This window comes from Schistocerca piceifrons, chromosome 6, assembly GCF_021461385.2.
Source record: "Schistocerca piceifrons isolate TAMUIC-IGC-003096 chromosome 6, iqSchPice1.1, whole genome shotgun sequence".
NCBI lineage: Eukaryota > Metazoa > Arthropoda > Insecta > Orthoptera > Acrididae > Schistocerca > Schistocerca piceifrons.
Window position 1 is genome coordinate 539,103,570 of NC_060143.1, and position 17,240 is coordinate 539,120,809.

The following is a 17,240-nucleotide window of genomic DNA, read 5'->3' on the forward strand; positions in this document are numbered from 1 at the left end:
TTCTATATTTGTCAGACCAAATATCCCTATTTTCATTCCATTACACTGATTACCACTATACCTACATTATGCTTTTTTATTTCCTTTCCAGCTTCCCTACCACATTTAGACTTCTGAATTCAAGTCGTGACTCACAGAATGTTACCCTTGTTGAATATTCACTTGGTCACTTGACTACTGGCAGTCCTGTTCCTGAGACCCGAATGGGGACTGATCTATAATCTTTAGCAAATGGAGATATTATGATCCTTTTGCTCAGTTAAATGATGCAAATTATATGTATTTGGTGCTGTGATTTCCATTACCTTCTGTGTCCTCATTCCTCTGCACCCTCGTTCCATTTGCTCAAAGAGCTGAGATGAGTCATCAGAGAATCCCATTACAAAGGTTAACTGAGTAGATAAACCATTCCAAATGGTTGGACTGGACGTCTATAGCCCCTTAGCAAAAACAACAGCAGGGAATCAATATATGTCAACTCTAATTGATCATTTTTCATGTTACTTGGGCAAAACCGCCATACCAAATCAACAGGCACAAAATGTGGTGCAGGATATGGTTAATCAATGGTTGTTGAAATTCAGAATGCCAGAGACTGTAATAACTGACCAAGGAACTACCTTTATGTCTGAGTTATTGAAGCCATTACATCGACTATTATGCGTAAAGAAGTTACAAACTAATGCACTATCCTTTAGGTGAACAGCAGAACTGTAAGTGTTTGTGGGACAATGGGGAAAATGTTTAGTTATTACATAAGTAGTAGTCATGCAAATGAGGACACCCTCTTACAATTCAGCCTGACTGAGAGCAATTTACTGTGGCTATGCACAACTCGAAAATGCAAGAAAACACAAATCTATCCCCCTGTGAGGTTGATTTCAGCAAACAATTACATTCCCCTTTCGAATTAGGTGAAAATAAAATAATAATTGCATCCTTCTACCGACTTCCCAACTAATATGATACAACTGCTGAAAGGTTCAAAGAAAAATTTGAATCTAATTTCAGAGATGTACCTTATTAATACAATTATAGTTGGTGATGACTTCAAATTATCCTCGATATGTTGGCGAAAATACATATTTAAATCCGGAGGTATGTACAAAACATCATCCAAAATCGTGCTAAATCCATTCTCTGAAAATTATTTGAGCAGTTAGTTCATGAGCCCACTCGAATAGTAAATGGTTGTGTGAACACACGTAACCTCTTACTAAGAAATAATCCTGAGCTAACTATCGAGCATCAAAACGGATACAGGGATTAGGGAACACAGGGTTGTCGTAGCGAGAATGAATATTGCAACTCCCAAATCCACCAAAAACAAACGCAAAATATATCTATTCAAAAAAGCACATAAAAATTCGCTTGATGCCTTCCTGAGAGACAATTTCCACTCATTCCAAATTAACAGTGTAAATGTAGACCAGATGTGGCTCGAATTCAGAGAAACAGTATCGACAGTAATTGAGAGATTTATACCAAATAAATTAACAAACGACAAAACTGATCCTCCTTGCTACACAAAACAGGTCAGAACACTGATACAGAAACAACGAAAAAAACATGGCAAATTTAAACGAATGCAGAACCCACAAGACTGAAATCTTTTGCAGAAGCTCGAAATTCAGCGACGGTTATAATGCTTTCCACAGCGAAACTTTGTCTCGAAACCTGGCAGAAAATCCAAAGAGATTCTGGTCGTATGTAAAGTATTCTAGCAGTAAGACACAATCAATGTCTTCTCTGCGCGATAGCAATGGGAATACTATCGATGACAGTATTGCTAAAGCAGAGTTACTAAACACAGCCTTCCGAAATTCCTTCACCAAAGATGACGCAGTAAATATTCCAGAATTCGAATCAAGAACATCTGCGAAGATGAATAACTTAAAAGTAGATTCCTGAGTAGTGAAGCAACTTAAATCACCTAACAAAAGCATGTCTTCCGGTCCAAATTGGATACCAATTAGGCTCCTTTCAGAGTACGGTGATGTAACAGCTCCGTACTTAACAATCATATGCAACCACCCATTCAAGAAAAAATCCATACTGAAAGACTAGAAAATCGCACAGGTCCAGTCAATATTAAAAAAAGGCAGTGGGAGTAATCCACTAAATTGCAGACCCATAACATTAACGTTGATATGCAGCAGAATTTTGGAACATATTTGGTGTTTGAACACTATGAATTTCCTCAAAGAGAATGGTTATTGTCACATAGCCAAGACGGATTTAGAAAACATATTTCTTGTCAAACACAACTAGCAGTTTACTCACGTGAAGTGTTGAGTGCTATCGGCAAACGATTTCAAATTGTTTCCATAATTGACACCGTACCCCAAGAGTGGTTTGTAATCAGACTGCGTGCTAATGGAATATAGTCTCAGATATGCGAACAGGTTCGTGATTTTCTATCAGGGAATTCACAGTTCAAAGTAACTGACGAAAAGTCATCGAGTAAAATAGAAATGATTTCTGGCGCTCCCCAGGGTAGTGTTAAATGATCTCTGTTGTTCCTTACCCCATATAGAGGATGTAGCTGACAATAGGAGCAACTGTCTTATGTTGTTTGCGGATGATGCTGTCGTTTATCGTCTAGTATAGTCATCAGAAGATCAAAACCAATTGCAAAACGATTTAAATGAGATATCTGTATGGTGCGGAAACTGGCAACTGACCATAAATAATTAAAAGTGTGGGGTCGTCCACATGAGTGCTAAAAGGAACCCGTTAAACTTCGGTTACACGATAAACTAATCAAATGTAAAGGCTGTAAATTCCACAAAATACCTAGGAATTACAATTACGAACAACTCAAATTCGAAAGAAACGCATAGAAAATGTTGTGGGGAAGATGAATCAAAGATTGTGTTTTATTGGCAGAACGCTTAGAAGATGCTACAAATCTAATAGGGCACTGCTGCATGGTGTGGCGTCCTTACCAGGTAGGATTGACGGTGTACGTCGAGAAAGTTCAAACAAGGGCAGCTTGTTTTGTATTATCGAGAAATAGGGGAGAGAGTGTCACTGACATGATACAGGATTTGGGGTGGCCACCATTAAAACAAAGTCGTTCCTCATGCTGGTGGGATCTTCTGACAAAACCTGGATCACCAGCTTTCTCCGCTCAATGTGAAAATATTTTGTTGGCGCTGACCTACATAGGGAGAAACGATCATCATAATAAAATAATGGTAAACAGAGCTTGGACGGAAAGATTTAAATGTATGTTTTTTCCATGCTGTGTTAGTGAGTGTAATAACAGAGAATTATTGTGAAGGTGGTTCGATAAACCCTCTGCCAAGCACTTAGGTGTGATCTGCAGAGTAGCCATGTAGATGTAGACAGTATTGATGTTCAGACGAAGAACTTCGGTTCCCGCTAAAAATCCGCCACGAAGTGAACTGATTCGTGCTGTCTAGACAGTCATGAATGAGGGATTGGACAGTATGTTTCGCATTACAGGTGACACAACTAGAATATCTGATGTGCATCGTATAAAACTGTATTAAATTTCCGCGACTCTGCGTGCAGAGCAGAAGAGAACAAACTGGAAGTCCATTTTCTGTGAACATATTTTCTGAAGATACTTAATGTAATAGACTTGTGACTGCTTCTAACATGAACAGTGATATGCGCAACTTTGCAGGTGCTTGTATGTAAAAAGTCTTATTCTCTGGTTTGTGTGTTATGATTAAATGAAAAGCTATTGTCATCCCAAATTTGGAACTCGCCAAATTTGGAACTCACCAGATCACTTAGCTGAACTGGGAGTCTTTGCCATCTCACCAGTTATTTTACAACCTCGCATGAGAAACAGCCCAAAGTTTTCCTTAATTCAACATTGAGGTCGCAATCTGCTTTGTCGATATGAGCTCTCGAAAACAAGAACTTGTGATCTGAGCACTACATCTGCACTGAGATAAGAACACCTGTAGGAGACCTCAGGTCCGTGGACTTTGACAGAATCTCAGTGTTCTACCCTGAAGTGGCAGAACACACTTAGGCCCATCGCATGTCCTGCATTTCCAGTACAAATGGAGACAGGTACATGTCATCCGTGGTAAGCAAAGGAGAAATTAGTGTGGAAAATGAATGTTCATTTGAAACAGACTAAACTCTTCGCTTTCGATGGTTAGCTTAGTTAACACTCGACAGGAACTCCAGACAACTCCTCATTTCAGTCTCATCTGATTAGTCCTCTCTTCCATTGTACTGCTGGATAAATACTAATTTCCAAGACCAAAGTAGCCTGTCAATTGTTTAAAAATGTGTAATTTGTGAAAATAATGCACTGTGTTAGTTTGTTAAACTTTTAAAGTTGTGTATTTATGTTATAGAAAAGCGTGGTTTTTTTTTTTTTTGAAAAATCACCAGAATTACAACAAACAGCCACAGAACTGCAGATAATGATGGAAGAAGATTGTTATACAATGGAGTGCTTGCAGAAATGTCCTTGGATGCAGTACCCTGTTGAAAATTGCAAAAATGAAACTGCATGAAAGGTTGAGGCATATACAGCGTGTGTAAATAGGCAGAACATGAGTGTAGAGTCAGTCTGATGGGCTCACTATGCCGTACAGAACACAAGTGACGATTCACTCTGATGGACTTAGGAACTGGTGGAAGAGAATCCTTATTTTTGGTAATCAGTCATTGTAAATGAGGATTAAATTTTGGTGGCAGGTCATTAATAATGGTGGTAAATATATGGCAATAAATGATCAATAAATAATGGTGGCAAGTAATAAATAATTGTAATTGACAAATTTTTATATGAGATAAAGGAGAACAATGGCCCATTTTCCCAAGGAGAACTTTGACCCGTGGTCTTGAAGGAGGAAGATTCAAGGCCACAAGCTTGAAAAGTGACTGACGGTGACCTCTGTCTTCAGAGGCCCATTGGCCTACTACTGATACCACCAATACTCATTGCTACCATCCAAGTACCCTCCAAAAACAGTAAAATATTTTGGCATAATCCTCGTTGAGCATTTACACTGTGGCGAATAAACTGTCACTGTATGCAATCTAAAAATTAAGAATAATATTTCCATCCGAATTAAACATAACTAATTCAATGTACTACATGCAGCAGGTCTGGTGTTGAAGAGTGCTCATGTGGACACAAAATGGTTAGTTTACACTGACATGATTAGTCCACTCAGTGGTGCAGTTACAACTGTGCAGAACACATCAGGTAGTAAATTCTGTGATGTATTTGGGGAAACACTGTTAGACACAAAGAAAAAACAAGTAACACGATGAAGTGGGAACATATAAGTTACCAATGACGACAATATCTGGACAGATATCCCTAATACCCTGTATCTCAGTTCCCTTCCTTGTGTACAACAGCAAACCGTATTTCCACAACATTGTTGAAAACTATAAATCCTCTCCTTATCGCTATTTATTTCTATAAATTTTTCTCCATCATCTCACCTGCTAACATTACACTATTAGTTCTTGCTCTTCTCCAAAAGACACCGTGTGTTCTCCAGATTTGATTCCTTTTTACAGCCGCTATACATTTCTGTTGTACATCATTACTTGCACTGGTGAAAACATAACGAGAAAATTACTTAACACTATGTTAAATGTTTCAAATGGCTCTGAGCACTATGGGACTTAACGTTTGTGGTCATTAGTCACCTAGAACTTAGAACTACTTAAACCTAACTAACCTAAGTACATCACACACATCCATGCCCGAGGCAGGATTCGAACCTGCGACCGTAGCAGTCGCGCGGTTCCGGACTGAGCGCCTAGAATCGCGAGACCACCGCGGCCGGCAACACTATGCTAACTAAGCTGACAATTATGAAACATCGAATGTTTTTTACTGCACCTTTTTTATGACATACCAATCATGTACTATTTTGTTGTTGTGGTCTTCAGTCTGAAGAATGGTTTGATGGAGCTCCAGATACTAATTTATCTGCAGCACTACAACCATTTGCACCTTCTTCTGCTGGTAAAGCCTTGCTCTCCCTCTGCAGCCTTTACTCCTCACACTTCCCTCCATTATCAAACTGACAATTCACTGATGCCTCATGATGGATCCTGTCAATTGATCTCTTCTTTTATTTAAGCCGAATCATAAATTACTTTTTCCTTCAATTCATTTTAGTAAATCCCTATAAGTTATTCAATCTGCCAATCCAACCACCAGCATTCTTTTACAGCATCACATTTCAAAAGCTTCTTTTCTCTTCCTGTCTGGACAGTTTATCGGCCATGTTTCACTTCAATACTATGAGACACCGCAGACAAATATTTTCCACTGCTAACAAGTTTCTCTTTTTTAAGAAGTGATTTTTTACCTATTTCCAATCTGGATTTTGTATTTTCTCTATTTCGGCCATCATTAGTTCTTTTGCTGCCCAAATAGTGTCTCATAGTCTGTTTCTAATCTAATTCCAACAGCGTCGCCTGACCTATTTCGACTATGTTCCATTACCCTAGTTTTACTCTGGTCGATGTTCATCTTATACCCCATTGTATTTGCAAGACACAGCCTGTTCCATTCAACTGCTCTTCCACATCTGTTGCTGTCTGTGAGAGAATTACAAAGATATTGGAAAACCTCAAAGGTTTCATCTCTTCTCCCTTGACTTTTAATTTCGTTTCCAAATATCGCTTTGGTTTCCTTGACTGCTTGCTCAGGTCGAATAACATTGAGGATAGGATTCAACCCTGTCTCACTCTCTTCTTAACTAGTTCTTTCCTGTTACACCCTAAGATGCTTTCTAACTGCAGTCTTGTTCTTGTACAAGTTGTAGATAACCTTTATCTCTCTGCATTTTATCCCTATCACCAACAAAATTTCAGTTAGTGTACCCCAATCAACATTGTAAAAAGCTTTTTCTAAACCTACAAACGATATAAACGAAGGTTTGCAATTCTTCAGTCTATTTTGTAAGGTAAGTCTCAGAGCCAATATTGTCTTATGTATTCCTACAATTCTCCAGAACAGTAACTGATCTTCCCCAAGGTTGTCAATTTATCTGTAAATAATTAATGTCAATTTTTGCAATCGTGGCTTATTAACCTGACAATTCAGTAGTATTCACGCCTGTCAGTATCTGCCTTCTTTGGAATTATGTGCATTATAATTGCTGATACATCTGTTGTCATGATTATTACAAAAATGGTTCAAACGGCTCTGAGCACTATGGGACTTAACATATGAGGTCATCAGTCCCCTTGAACTTAGAACTACTTAGACCTAAGGACATCACACACATCCATGCCCGAGGCAGTATTCGAACCTGCGACCGTCGCGGTCGTGCGGTTCCAGACTGTAGCGCCTAGAACAGCTCGGCCACCGCGGCCGGCGGTTATTACAATTACTGTCATAATTATGTACTGCTCATGTACAACATGTACTATATAATGGCTTAAGTGGGTTTTACAAAGTGACTTCATGGTCAAAATCGACTACTAGAAGTGCATGCACTTTTCACACCTGCATATAAATCAGCAGCCAGCCATGTAGCGAGTGTGTCTGTGACTTAAATGATTAATAGAACGTGCTGAATGTGTTCGGAATTTCTGTGTATGATTCAGACTGTGTATATGCAGAGAAGAGGGATTGTTATGGTATCTGCTAACATTGGAAGTTAACCCTTTCTGGCCACATTCACTCCTATTACAGAAATGGATTATGTGCTTTCGGGTCTTCTTAATCTTAACTGTGTTGTTTGCTTGGTTTTTGTAAAAAGTTTGCATTGGAAAAGTCTGAATTATTTGACGAGAAAATAATTTTGTACGTTGTTTTGCATTTAGCAAGACAGCAAGATACAAAGTAAAAGCAAAGTAAAAAGGAGCTACTTACTGCGTTCTAGATATTGTTTGATATGTTTGCAAGTATACGAGGGCTGTCCAGAAAGTAAGTTACAATCAGTCGCGAAATGGTAACGACTATTAAAATCCGATAAAGCTTTGCAAAGATGTGTTGGGCAGTGTCTCTAGTATGACTCTAGGTAGAATTATGTCGCTCTTTTCATTCCTGAGCTCTTAGTGAGCGTGTCAAGATGTTATAGAAAATAGTGTCTCCCGCCAAGTACGAGGGCCTGGTGAGAATTTTCCCCTGAAGCTATGCAACCAACATTACATAACTGTCGTGCGGTTTCTTCTTCAAGACAACTCTCAGTCTCATTCTGCAGGGGCAATGAAGAAGTTCCTGCATCGTTTCAATTGGAAATGTTTGGTTACCCACAATACAGCATATAATTGTCTCCCACTGACTTTCATCTCTGCTTAAAGGAACCGCTGGATATGAAGACAACATTTTGGCACAGACAACGAGCTTTAGGCCAGCGTAGAGAATTGGCGGAAAGCACTGGCGGCTGCCTTCTGTGATGAGGGTATTGGAAAGTTGGTACAACGCTACGACGAATGTCTCAGTCAGAACGGCGACTACGTAGAGAAGTAGCTGATAGGTGTAGCTAACTGTTACAAACGAAACATTTCTGATTTTCACTGTGATTTTCATTTCATGATCAATCGTAACTTACTTTCTGGACAGCCCTCGTATATGCCTCGAGGAAATAAATGTACGTGTTTTGAAATGTTTGGACGATACTTTTCCTATTCTTTAAGTTGTCAGGAATAGGGAGTTTACTGCATGACCTTTGGCAAGGTTATTAATAAATTATACTATAATGTCATGTTCCTACAGTTTGTTACTATATTTCGATTTCTTCATAAAAAATATAGTCCCTCATAACCACACTTTCAGCATTCAGGTGCCAAACTACGCATCAGACAGCTTTCACAACACAGGGCTGAAACTAGTTTAGTGAAGTAAGGTACCACCACAAAGCAGCTTTTGTCGAACGATTAATTAATAATATGACACATGTAAATGCAGATTTGGCTCTGGCATGTGAACTAAAATGACCATTCTAGACAGATGAGACTCAGTACAGGAATAAAACGTCAGGGGCCTGCAGTGGACTTACTTGAGTCGAGTAGTCAACTGAGACAAGAAAGTCGATCACGTAAAAAGGACTGTATTAAGGACATCTGGTTATATGTACGGAAAGGATCTGAATGCCCTAATCTAGCTAGATGAAGTGCATAAATAATCTTTGAAGTGCAGGAAAAAGAAAAGGCGGTGACATCTCAGTACCTGTAACCAGGGAGCTTACCTGAAGACAAGGCAGGTATGGCGAACTGGCGCACCTCCTCTGGCGCCAGCGGCAACTGCTGGGCGAGCGCGTCGACGTGCGCCTCACGGCACCAGTGCGCCGGCGCCAGCAGAGCCACCTGTAGGAGGGCCCGGGAAGCTGCCCAGAGCGCGCCACACGCGCACACCAGCGTCCACGCCAGCCGGCGCTGCATCGCGCCAGTCCAGCACCTGCAGAACGCACCCAATTCTATACGTACACGCTACTGCATCGTGTCCAAAGACTTTAAAAAGACACGTGTCCACTTGAGAATAAAACTGGCGAATTGCTCTCGAGAGGCAAGAAGAACACGCTTGTTGGCAGGAGTGTGAGACTGCGTGGCCCAATTTGATGCAAATCTGCCCGAGAGCGGCTGAATTTCGACCTGCTATCTAGAGGACATGATGCCCCTGGCTTACACTGTTAGTCAGTAGCTCGCCAAATACGAGCCGTGGTAGTACTATGGGAGTCACTATCTGATAATTGTGCGGTGTAAGATGCGGTGTAACTTTACGATGCAAAATAATGCTTATGGAACATATAAAATGTTCCTAACATAGAAATAAAGCAAAGAAACACAAACTTTTGGAAGAAATAGGGCTGAAGTTTTCGTGCTCAGGAGAAGTTCACGAGGAAAATTCATAATTTAAGAAATAAGGTATGAAAATTTAATGTTAGTGGAAACTTAATTACAAATACATATTTATGTAATATTTTTTAATACAATCTTGTTACACGAAAGTAAATAATTGCTACCAATTTAAAGCAATTTCTCACATTTCTTATTTGTCCATCAGAAAAATGATTTGTTTTGTCTCCACCATGGTCGCGTACGACATATGATTTATTGTTCCGAACCTACATAGGTGTCCAAAATTAAAGCAACTAACTGCTGTTTCCCCGTTCTGTGTCTAATTCACGATGTAATTGTACAAACTGTCAACAGTTGTCCGTACGATCGTGTTCTGCATAGAAGGTGACATTCTGTTCAATGGACAACCACTCCAATGATGACGTCAAAGCACCTATCAAATGAGGTAGTGTTTGCCGGGTAGTCCCTTAACTCAGAATTGCTGTGTACACAGCCACAGACGGTGCAGCATGGGACATCCATAACCAGCATTAACCGTCCCAGTATTGACCGACCAAATGCAACAAGAATAGAACTCCATCCCACAAACCGAGTTCCGGCACCTGTAGCACGCAATGCTTGCATGTTTGCATGCTTACATTCAACATTTTGTCGGATATGCCGGTTATTAATGTACCAACATTTCACATTTGCAATGGCTTATATCGTACTTACGTTAACCTGTGATCTTGCAATGTTAATCACTCACATATGTTACACAGACAAATATATTCCCTACATTTCATTACTCTACATCAATTATTTTTTGATTCTGCGATTTTTTCCCGTCAGTGCATACTGCTCTTGAGAAGACTATGAATTTTATCGACAGTACTTTTAAGCATGAAAAAAAGGGCGCTGCAGATTACCATAAGAATCACATAAAAAATTATTTGTTGCGGTAGGCAGTGCGCAGATATCTCCATAAGTGTTTTGCATCAGTTTTCGGTTCTATTATTAACGCATGTTAAAACTGCGGATGAATGTGCAGAGGGTAAAAAATGGAGCTCAGGAGGGAGCCGGGGATGAAATTTCGTGTTCTACAGGGTAAGCTCGAAGACAAAAATACTTCATACATGTAATTTTAACTTTATTTAAATTACATTGAAAGTAGGCAGGGCATTGGTCGTAAGGCAGTTTACATTAGTTTTGCTCTCTTTCTGAGGTGGCTGAGGAGCTGAGGAATATGAGAAAGCGGGAGATACAGAGAAGACGAAAACACAAAGGTAAATGGCTGTATTTCACTCCCTTGAGAGCCATTGTTTCCACAATTCTTGCAGCTCTTTCCTCGGGTTGTAATGTGTCTGTACCGCCAACTCATTTCTCATTTACTAGTCATAAAATAATCTCTAAACAGGTCACTCACATCTTTTTGCGACACTGCAGCGTTATTTCCCTTCCCTCGTTCCAACGTAAAAAAAAATGAATTTTGTGTATTACCTTCATCACGCCAGAGGGCAGGCACGAGATCTCGGTATGTGGACTCCTCGGAGTCACACTCTCCATTACACGTATTGGAGGACTCGTTTTGGAGCAGCAAAAGATTATGGAGTGCAGATGTAGCCAACGGTATGTGTGCTACTCTGTCTGAGCTGACGTGTATTGGCTTCCTGTATACCCTAAACCTTTTCGCTGAGATGCCAAAACCGTTTCCCACAGTCCTACGAGCTCTGTAGAGGCGGTAATTACAAAGACGTCCTGGTACTTTTCGCCTCTAAAAGGAGACTGTTTCAAGAGTGAAGGATTCATTGCCAAAGCATGATACCCAACGACGATGTAAGTAACAAGAATTGTCCTTGCAGGAAGCTGTGAAGAATTAGATAGGGGAATGGTTCCCTGTTCTAGCTTCTTATGCAATGTACAGTTAGAAAATACACCTCCAAGAGATATTCACGAATCGCATCGAACTTCAGCATAAATTAGTTTATACTTTACATCTGACAGTTCCAAGAGAACAGTACTATGCGTCGCTTTATAATTATAGAAAAGGCTCCCACTATTTTGTGGAACTTCTATGACAACATACTTTCCTTCTGACGCGCCTGGGCAATAAGCGAAAAAAAAACCACCAATCTTCATAAGAGCCGGCCGGGGTGGCCGAGGGGTTCTAGGCGCTACAGTCTGGAACCGCGCGACCGCTACGACTGATGACCTTAGAAGTTAAGTCCCATAGTGCTCAGCGCCATTTGAACCATTTTTTCTTCATAAGAAAGAGCGTTCAGTACATACTTTCAGTACAATGTTTCAGCTTTTTCGGCAATCAGTCAGAAATTTATGTATGTTTATTCGGATACTTTTTTGTATTTTAAGCGTATATGAATCAGTAACGAACACGTTTACTCGATAAAGCTAATGTACAACCGGTATCTTTAGAAATATAATCACAAAAGTTACCAACTTTCGAATCTGATTATAAATATGGAGTGACATTTCTTTCGTAATCAGATTACATGCATAGATGTTTACATTCCTACCTGTAATTACACTGCTTTCAGAGCATCGTAAATTGTCGGAGCCGAGTACGCCTTTAGCGATTCTGCCTACTTTGCAAACAGGGATGCGAAAGAGGTATTGTAAACTAGTCACCTGAAATATGGTAATAAAATAAGTAAGAGAAAACACGATCCGTAGTACGCTGTAACGTAGATGATCTTTATTATATGAGGTTTTGTGATTGCAGCCGGTGTGTGTGTGTGTGTGTGTGTGTGTGTGTGTGTGTGTTTGTGGTAGGTTGTGATACAGCGTCACTGGTGGATGGCGCTCTTCCTGTCTTAATGTAAGCGTAAAATTTTTCTATCTTACAATGACATGACATAATTGCAATGCCATCTTTGGAGTGGACGCCTGAAGTATGGCGGTGGGACTTGACGCCCATATGCGTTTGGGCGCTGACGACCCCGCTGTTTAGCGCCCGTAAATCTCAAACACACACACACACACTTGACGCCCATACCACCCTCCAACGGTGGAAGTTCAAGGTTGCTGGCAAGAGGAAACACAACTACATAGGCAGTGATACTGGTGGCCATACGATGGATGTAACATACTGAGTGGCCGTATCAAGAGCGACACGTTATTAGTGGCCATGACAGGGCTGTCGTTAGCCACGGTCCGAATCTGATTCCTTGAGGATGGTGAGATGAACACGGTTGCGGTACCAGTGCCAGGGAGTTGTGGTGCCAATATGGTGTAAACCAGTGACCGTGTCGTGGAGGGCATCCACTTTGTCACAGAGATTCCTTGCTGTCTCTCGAATGGACGTCTTGAGATTTACTAAGTTTGTCTCCTCCCAGACGGTAACAACCCTCGTGGCTGGAGGGGCATGCAGACTCCACCGAAGCGCCTTATTCTGCAGGAACCATGGAACATGTGGAGGAGCCGTAGGTGAAGGAAGGGTGGACAACCGTCGCACAGTCGGACATCCTGCTGTTGAAGAGTGGGTACAACGCTTTTATCAGGTTCTGTCCGTTTTGGGTGGCATATTCTGCATGTCGATGGAAGAGTAGTTTTTTATTCATCCGGACACCTAGATATTAGATATCTGGGGACCACAGGACCTGGACACCTGCAGTAGTGATGGTGTGGCGGAGGATTGGGTGCCGTTTGGTGAAGGAAATCTTGTTTGAACAACACGTGCAGAGTTGTGTCCACCTGCCTCTGGAGACGAGGAATGAGGTGGTCCGTGTAGCGCTCGGTCTTTTAGAGCGGGTATTGCCCCAGGTGGCAGTGTGGGATGACTGGCACATAATTAACATATATGTTAAGGAGGATGGGAGACAACACAGAGGCTTCAGGGGTACCCATCGACGTGTGACGTAAGCTCGAGCGTTTTTCTTGCTGAACAACCAGGAAGGTTCTATCGTGGAGGAAATCATCCATGATCTAGATACAGATGTTGGAGACTGCTAGTTCACAGTGTCGGCTTTATAGTAAAAGCTGTCGCGGAAACGCATGCGCGTTGGCGGCCGTCACTAGAGCATCCTCTATCGAAATTCGCGCCCTCTGCAAATACTGTTCCATCTGTGGCGCGCAGTCGCATGCTTAAAAGTGAAACTATATGTCCACCTCCGTCGGAACGCCCACTTTCGGCGCTAAGAACAAACGTCAGATGTCGCCACACGTGTCATTATGCATAAAATGTTTTCTCTCAGAAGAAATCAGAGAGAGATCACCAGCTGAAAGCCGCCATCACGATTTGTAAGATCTTGTGCTAGACGTATTTTCACAGATTCTTATTGTATCCCAAAAGGATCTCTTCGGGACCAAGATTTTTGTGGTAGAATAATCCGTAGGGTGTGGTAATACGATGCTCTGCTACAGCAGACTTACTGGGCTGTGAAAGGCGACTGTGGCGGTCATGTTCAACACACCTTTCATATACTGTGCGTATTGCTATCGGCGAGCTTTGCAAGAGCGATGGGCAACCCTCCGGACTCTGCGGATGCGCGGGCAGCCTACACGGCTCCTGCACGCTTCAGCATCGCGGACTCGCTCTGCCGCAGTAACGGACGGACACCAGGCGGCGGTACGAACGCTAGCAGAGGCCGCCGCTTCCAAGGAACCTGTTCGCGTCCGCCACACACATGACCAGAAAAGAGTGCTACGAGCACACCGCCGCCGGCCGCTATAAAGGTCGGCGCTAGCGCTACTCAGTTCTTCTGGCTTCGAGAGCCTCTCCTAGCGTCCGGGCGGGTGCTACTCACCCCATCTCCTTAGGACGCTGTCGAAGTCCATCGTAGCGACCGACGCCGCTGCATTCAGGATTCGTCGTTGTTTCCCATTGTGCAATCGGACTGTAACCAGGATAGACTTTTCTGTTCCTAGGTTGGTGTAATTCAGAACAGCTCCATCGTACTTAGAATGTTTTCCATGCAAGTGTGTTTGTCTATGAAGATCCTAATTGTGTTACTTTGTCAGACTTTGGGATCACGGTACTGTCAACTCTTCATACCTGTGAGCCATTGTAATTGTGATTTTGTTATTGCCGTCAAAGCAGACGTTTTCTTCCTTTGGTCGGGAAATTTTGTAAACTTTGACCACTGCTTCCCCTGTGTCGGCCTGAGCGACACAGATCGTCCTTTACCGAACGGAGAAAAGCACCAACCCTCGCCGGTGGCCCGAAGATTCTTTAACCTGATGTTTCTTTAGGATTCTACCTACTTCAGACGAAAGGCTGCCGACGTATGGAACGCCCTGGATTTGATCACAATCCTGATCTTCTTGATATTGTGGATGGTCAATTTTCTTCATCCTTAGTGCTGTACTTGTGTGATTTGAGGAGTAACCATTATCCATGAACACCAGCTGTAGATATTCTAGCTCCTTACTAAGGCTGTCTCCGTCAGAAACAACATGTGCCCGGTGCACAAACGTTCTAAGGACGCCGATAATTTGTGAAGGGTGATGGCAACTCGACGGTTGCAGATAGAGGTCCGAAAGTGTTGCCTTACGGTAGACGGAATGCCCTAATGACCTATCCACTTTTCTGCTAACCAAAACGTCCAAAAATGGTACGCAACCATCCTTCTCTATTTCCATCTTAAATTGGATGTTCTTGTTGATTGAATTCAGGTGTTGCAAGAAACTTGACAGTTCTTCTTCACCACGAGGCCAGACTACGAAAGTGTCACCTACACATCACCAGAAGACCCTCGGATTAAGTTCTGCCGGTCTTTATTTAAATCGTACAATTAGCTAATTTCGACGACTTGGGGCACTTTCAAAACGTAGTGAATGGATCCACATTAACGTGACAGCCTTAAACATGATTTTGGCAACTTTGTTTTGAGTACTACAGCTTGAGAAAAATTATGAAAAACGGTGGTTGAATGCCATAGACAGGCAGTACACGAAAGTACTGCTTTTGTGAAGTGATAAAATATTGTAATATGAGATTGTGTCACCTGTCGAAAAGAATCGCATGGCACTCTGCCCCGTAATTGTATTGCTTGTCTCACTTTTGTGGCTCTTTTTACGACTTCTGGCCCGACAGAATATACTCGTCTCGCATCTCGTTAACCGGCAGCTCGTTAATCGGCAAAATGTCCAGAACAGTTACGCATAGTCGATCTGTAGTTTGCGAATTACCGTATGGATTGCGCCTAATTCACTTCTCCTGTGTATACACGGTTTAACCAACACATTTATTCATTCGTTTTTCTTCTTCTTCTTCTTCTTCTACAAATTGTTATTAACGAAACAGCGGCAACTTGGCTCTTGTCCGAATTTCTCGCGAGAAATCTTTACTAGTGGCTGCAAAACCCCTTAAGTGGACAGGGTCTGGAGGGCAGTCGGAAGAGTTCTTCTTCCAACGATGTCACGCGGTTTTCTAGAGAATAATTTTGTCGAGAATAACACTCAAGTGGACACAAAGCTGACAAGGGAAGTCTCTCGGAACGAACAGGAATTCGGTGTTCCAGTTGTATTTAGGAGCTTTAAGTACCACTGTGATTAGGGTGGTGTCAGCATTCGATTGTGTTACCTTTACTCGTAGTTTTTCCACATCCGGACTTTAAAAATATACTTGAGATTCTTCAGCAAAACGCGTACACAATATGCAGAATCACAATAGGCACAGTTGATGAAAGCAGTATGTGGGCAATCTTCAGAATCACATTCTTCAGATGCAAAATCACCTGCTGCTTGAATCACTCTCTTGAATTCAGCAACATGTGCGGGAGTATTGTCCCAGCCAGGCGCCAGGAATATTGAACCAGAGAGCAGAGAGCTTGTTATGAAAAACTGTATGCGTTTTCATTATGAAAACTCTATTTCCTAATTTAGTGTCGAAGTCACTGCAGAGCCCTTAGTCTGTTAGCCCTCTTGTAAATATTTTATATAACCGGAAGAAATATACATCCAAAGGCTGTACGTATTTTGTTCTTTTTTGGTGGAATGGTCATGCATTCAGAGTCTTCACCCGCAAACGAATCATTTACTGTTGTTGTGTCGTTGTGGGCACTCACGGACTTACGAAGTAGTATACACTTCTGGTTATTTGCGACACTGTCATGAAAAATGATTTTAAGTGGTCTTTTGACATTTTCCCACTTGTACTTGGCTTCAAATGTATGGCTGATGGAAGTATTTTTCCCTGAATACAAATACAGTTTTTTTGTTAGGTGTCCACTCATTGAACATCCAATACGTATTGTGCGAATTGTATAGTGAGCAGATTGGACCAAAGCAAACGTTGATTTTTACCCCCATCTGTTTTTTAGATAGCGTCGGACCAGAAGTGGGTTCATAATTAAAACACTGTGATCATTGTTCCAAATGCAGTGTGGCTATATCTGGAAACTTGCAGCTTTCTGGTCTATTTCTTCGACAAAACGGGCCTCAGACTGGAGAAGAGACTAATGATTATGCTACCTTTCCATGGTCAAAATACCGCGGCTCTTTAAAAAATTACTCAGTTAGCAGGCCAG

At 41.7% G+C, this 17,240-nt stretch overlaps 1 protein-coding gene across 1 annotated transcript in view; it reads right to left on the reverse strand.

The window, feature by feature from the left end:
• Positions 1 to 17,240, reverse strand: part of LOC124803011 (solute carrier family 22 member 1-like) — a 246,191-nt gene that overhangs the window by 116,083 nt on the left and 112,868 nt on the right. Inside the window, exon 2 of the mRNA XM_047264117.1 lies at positions 9,165 to 9,373. Within this exon, the coding sequence (XP_047120073.1) occupies positions 9,165 to 9,357 (193 nt within the window). The 5' untranslated portion in view covers positions 9,358 to 9,373. The remainder of the gene's footprint in view (positions 1 to 9,164; positions 9,374 to 17,240) is intronic.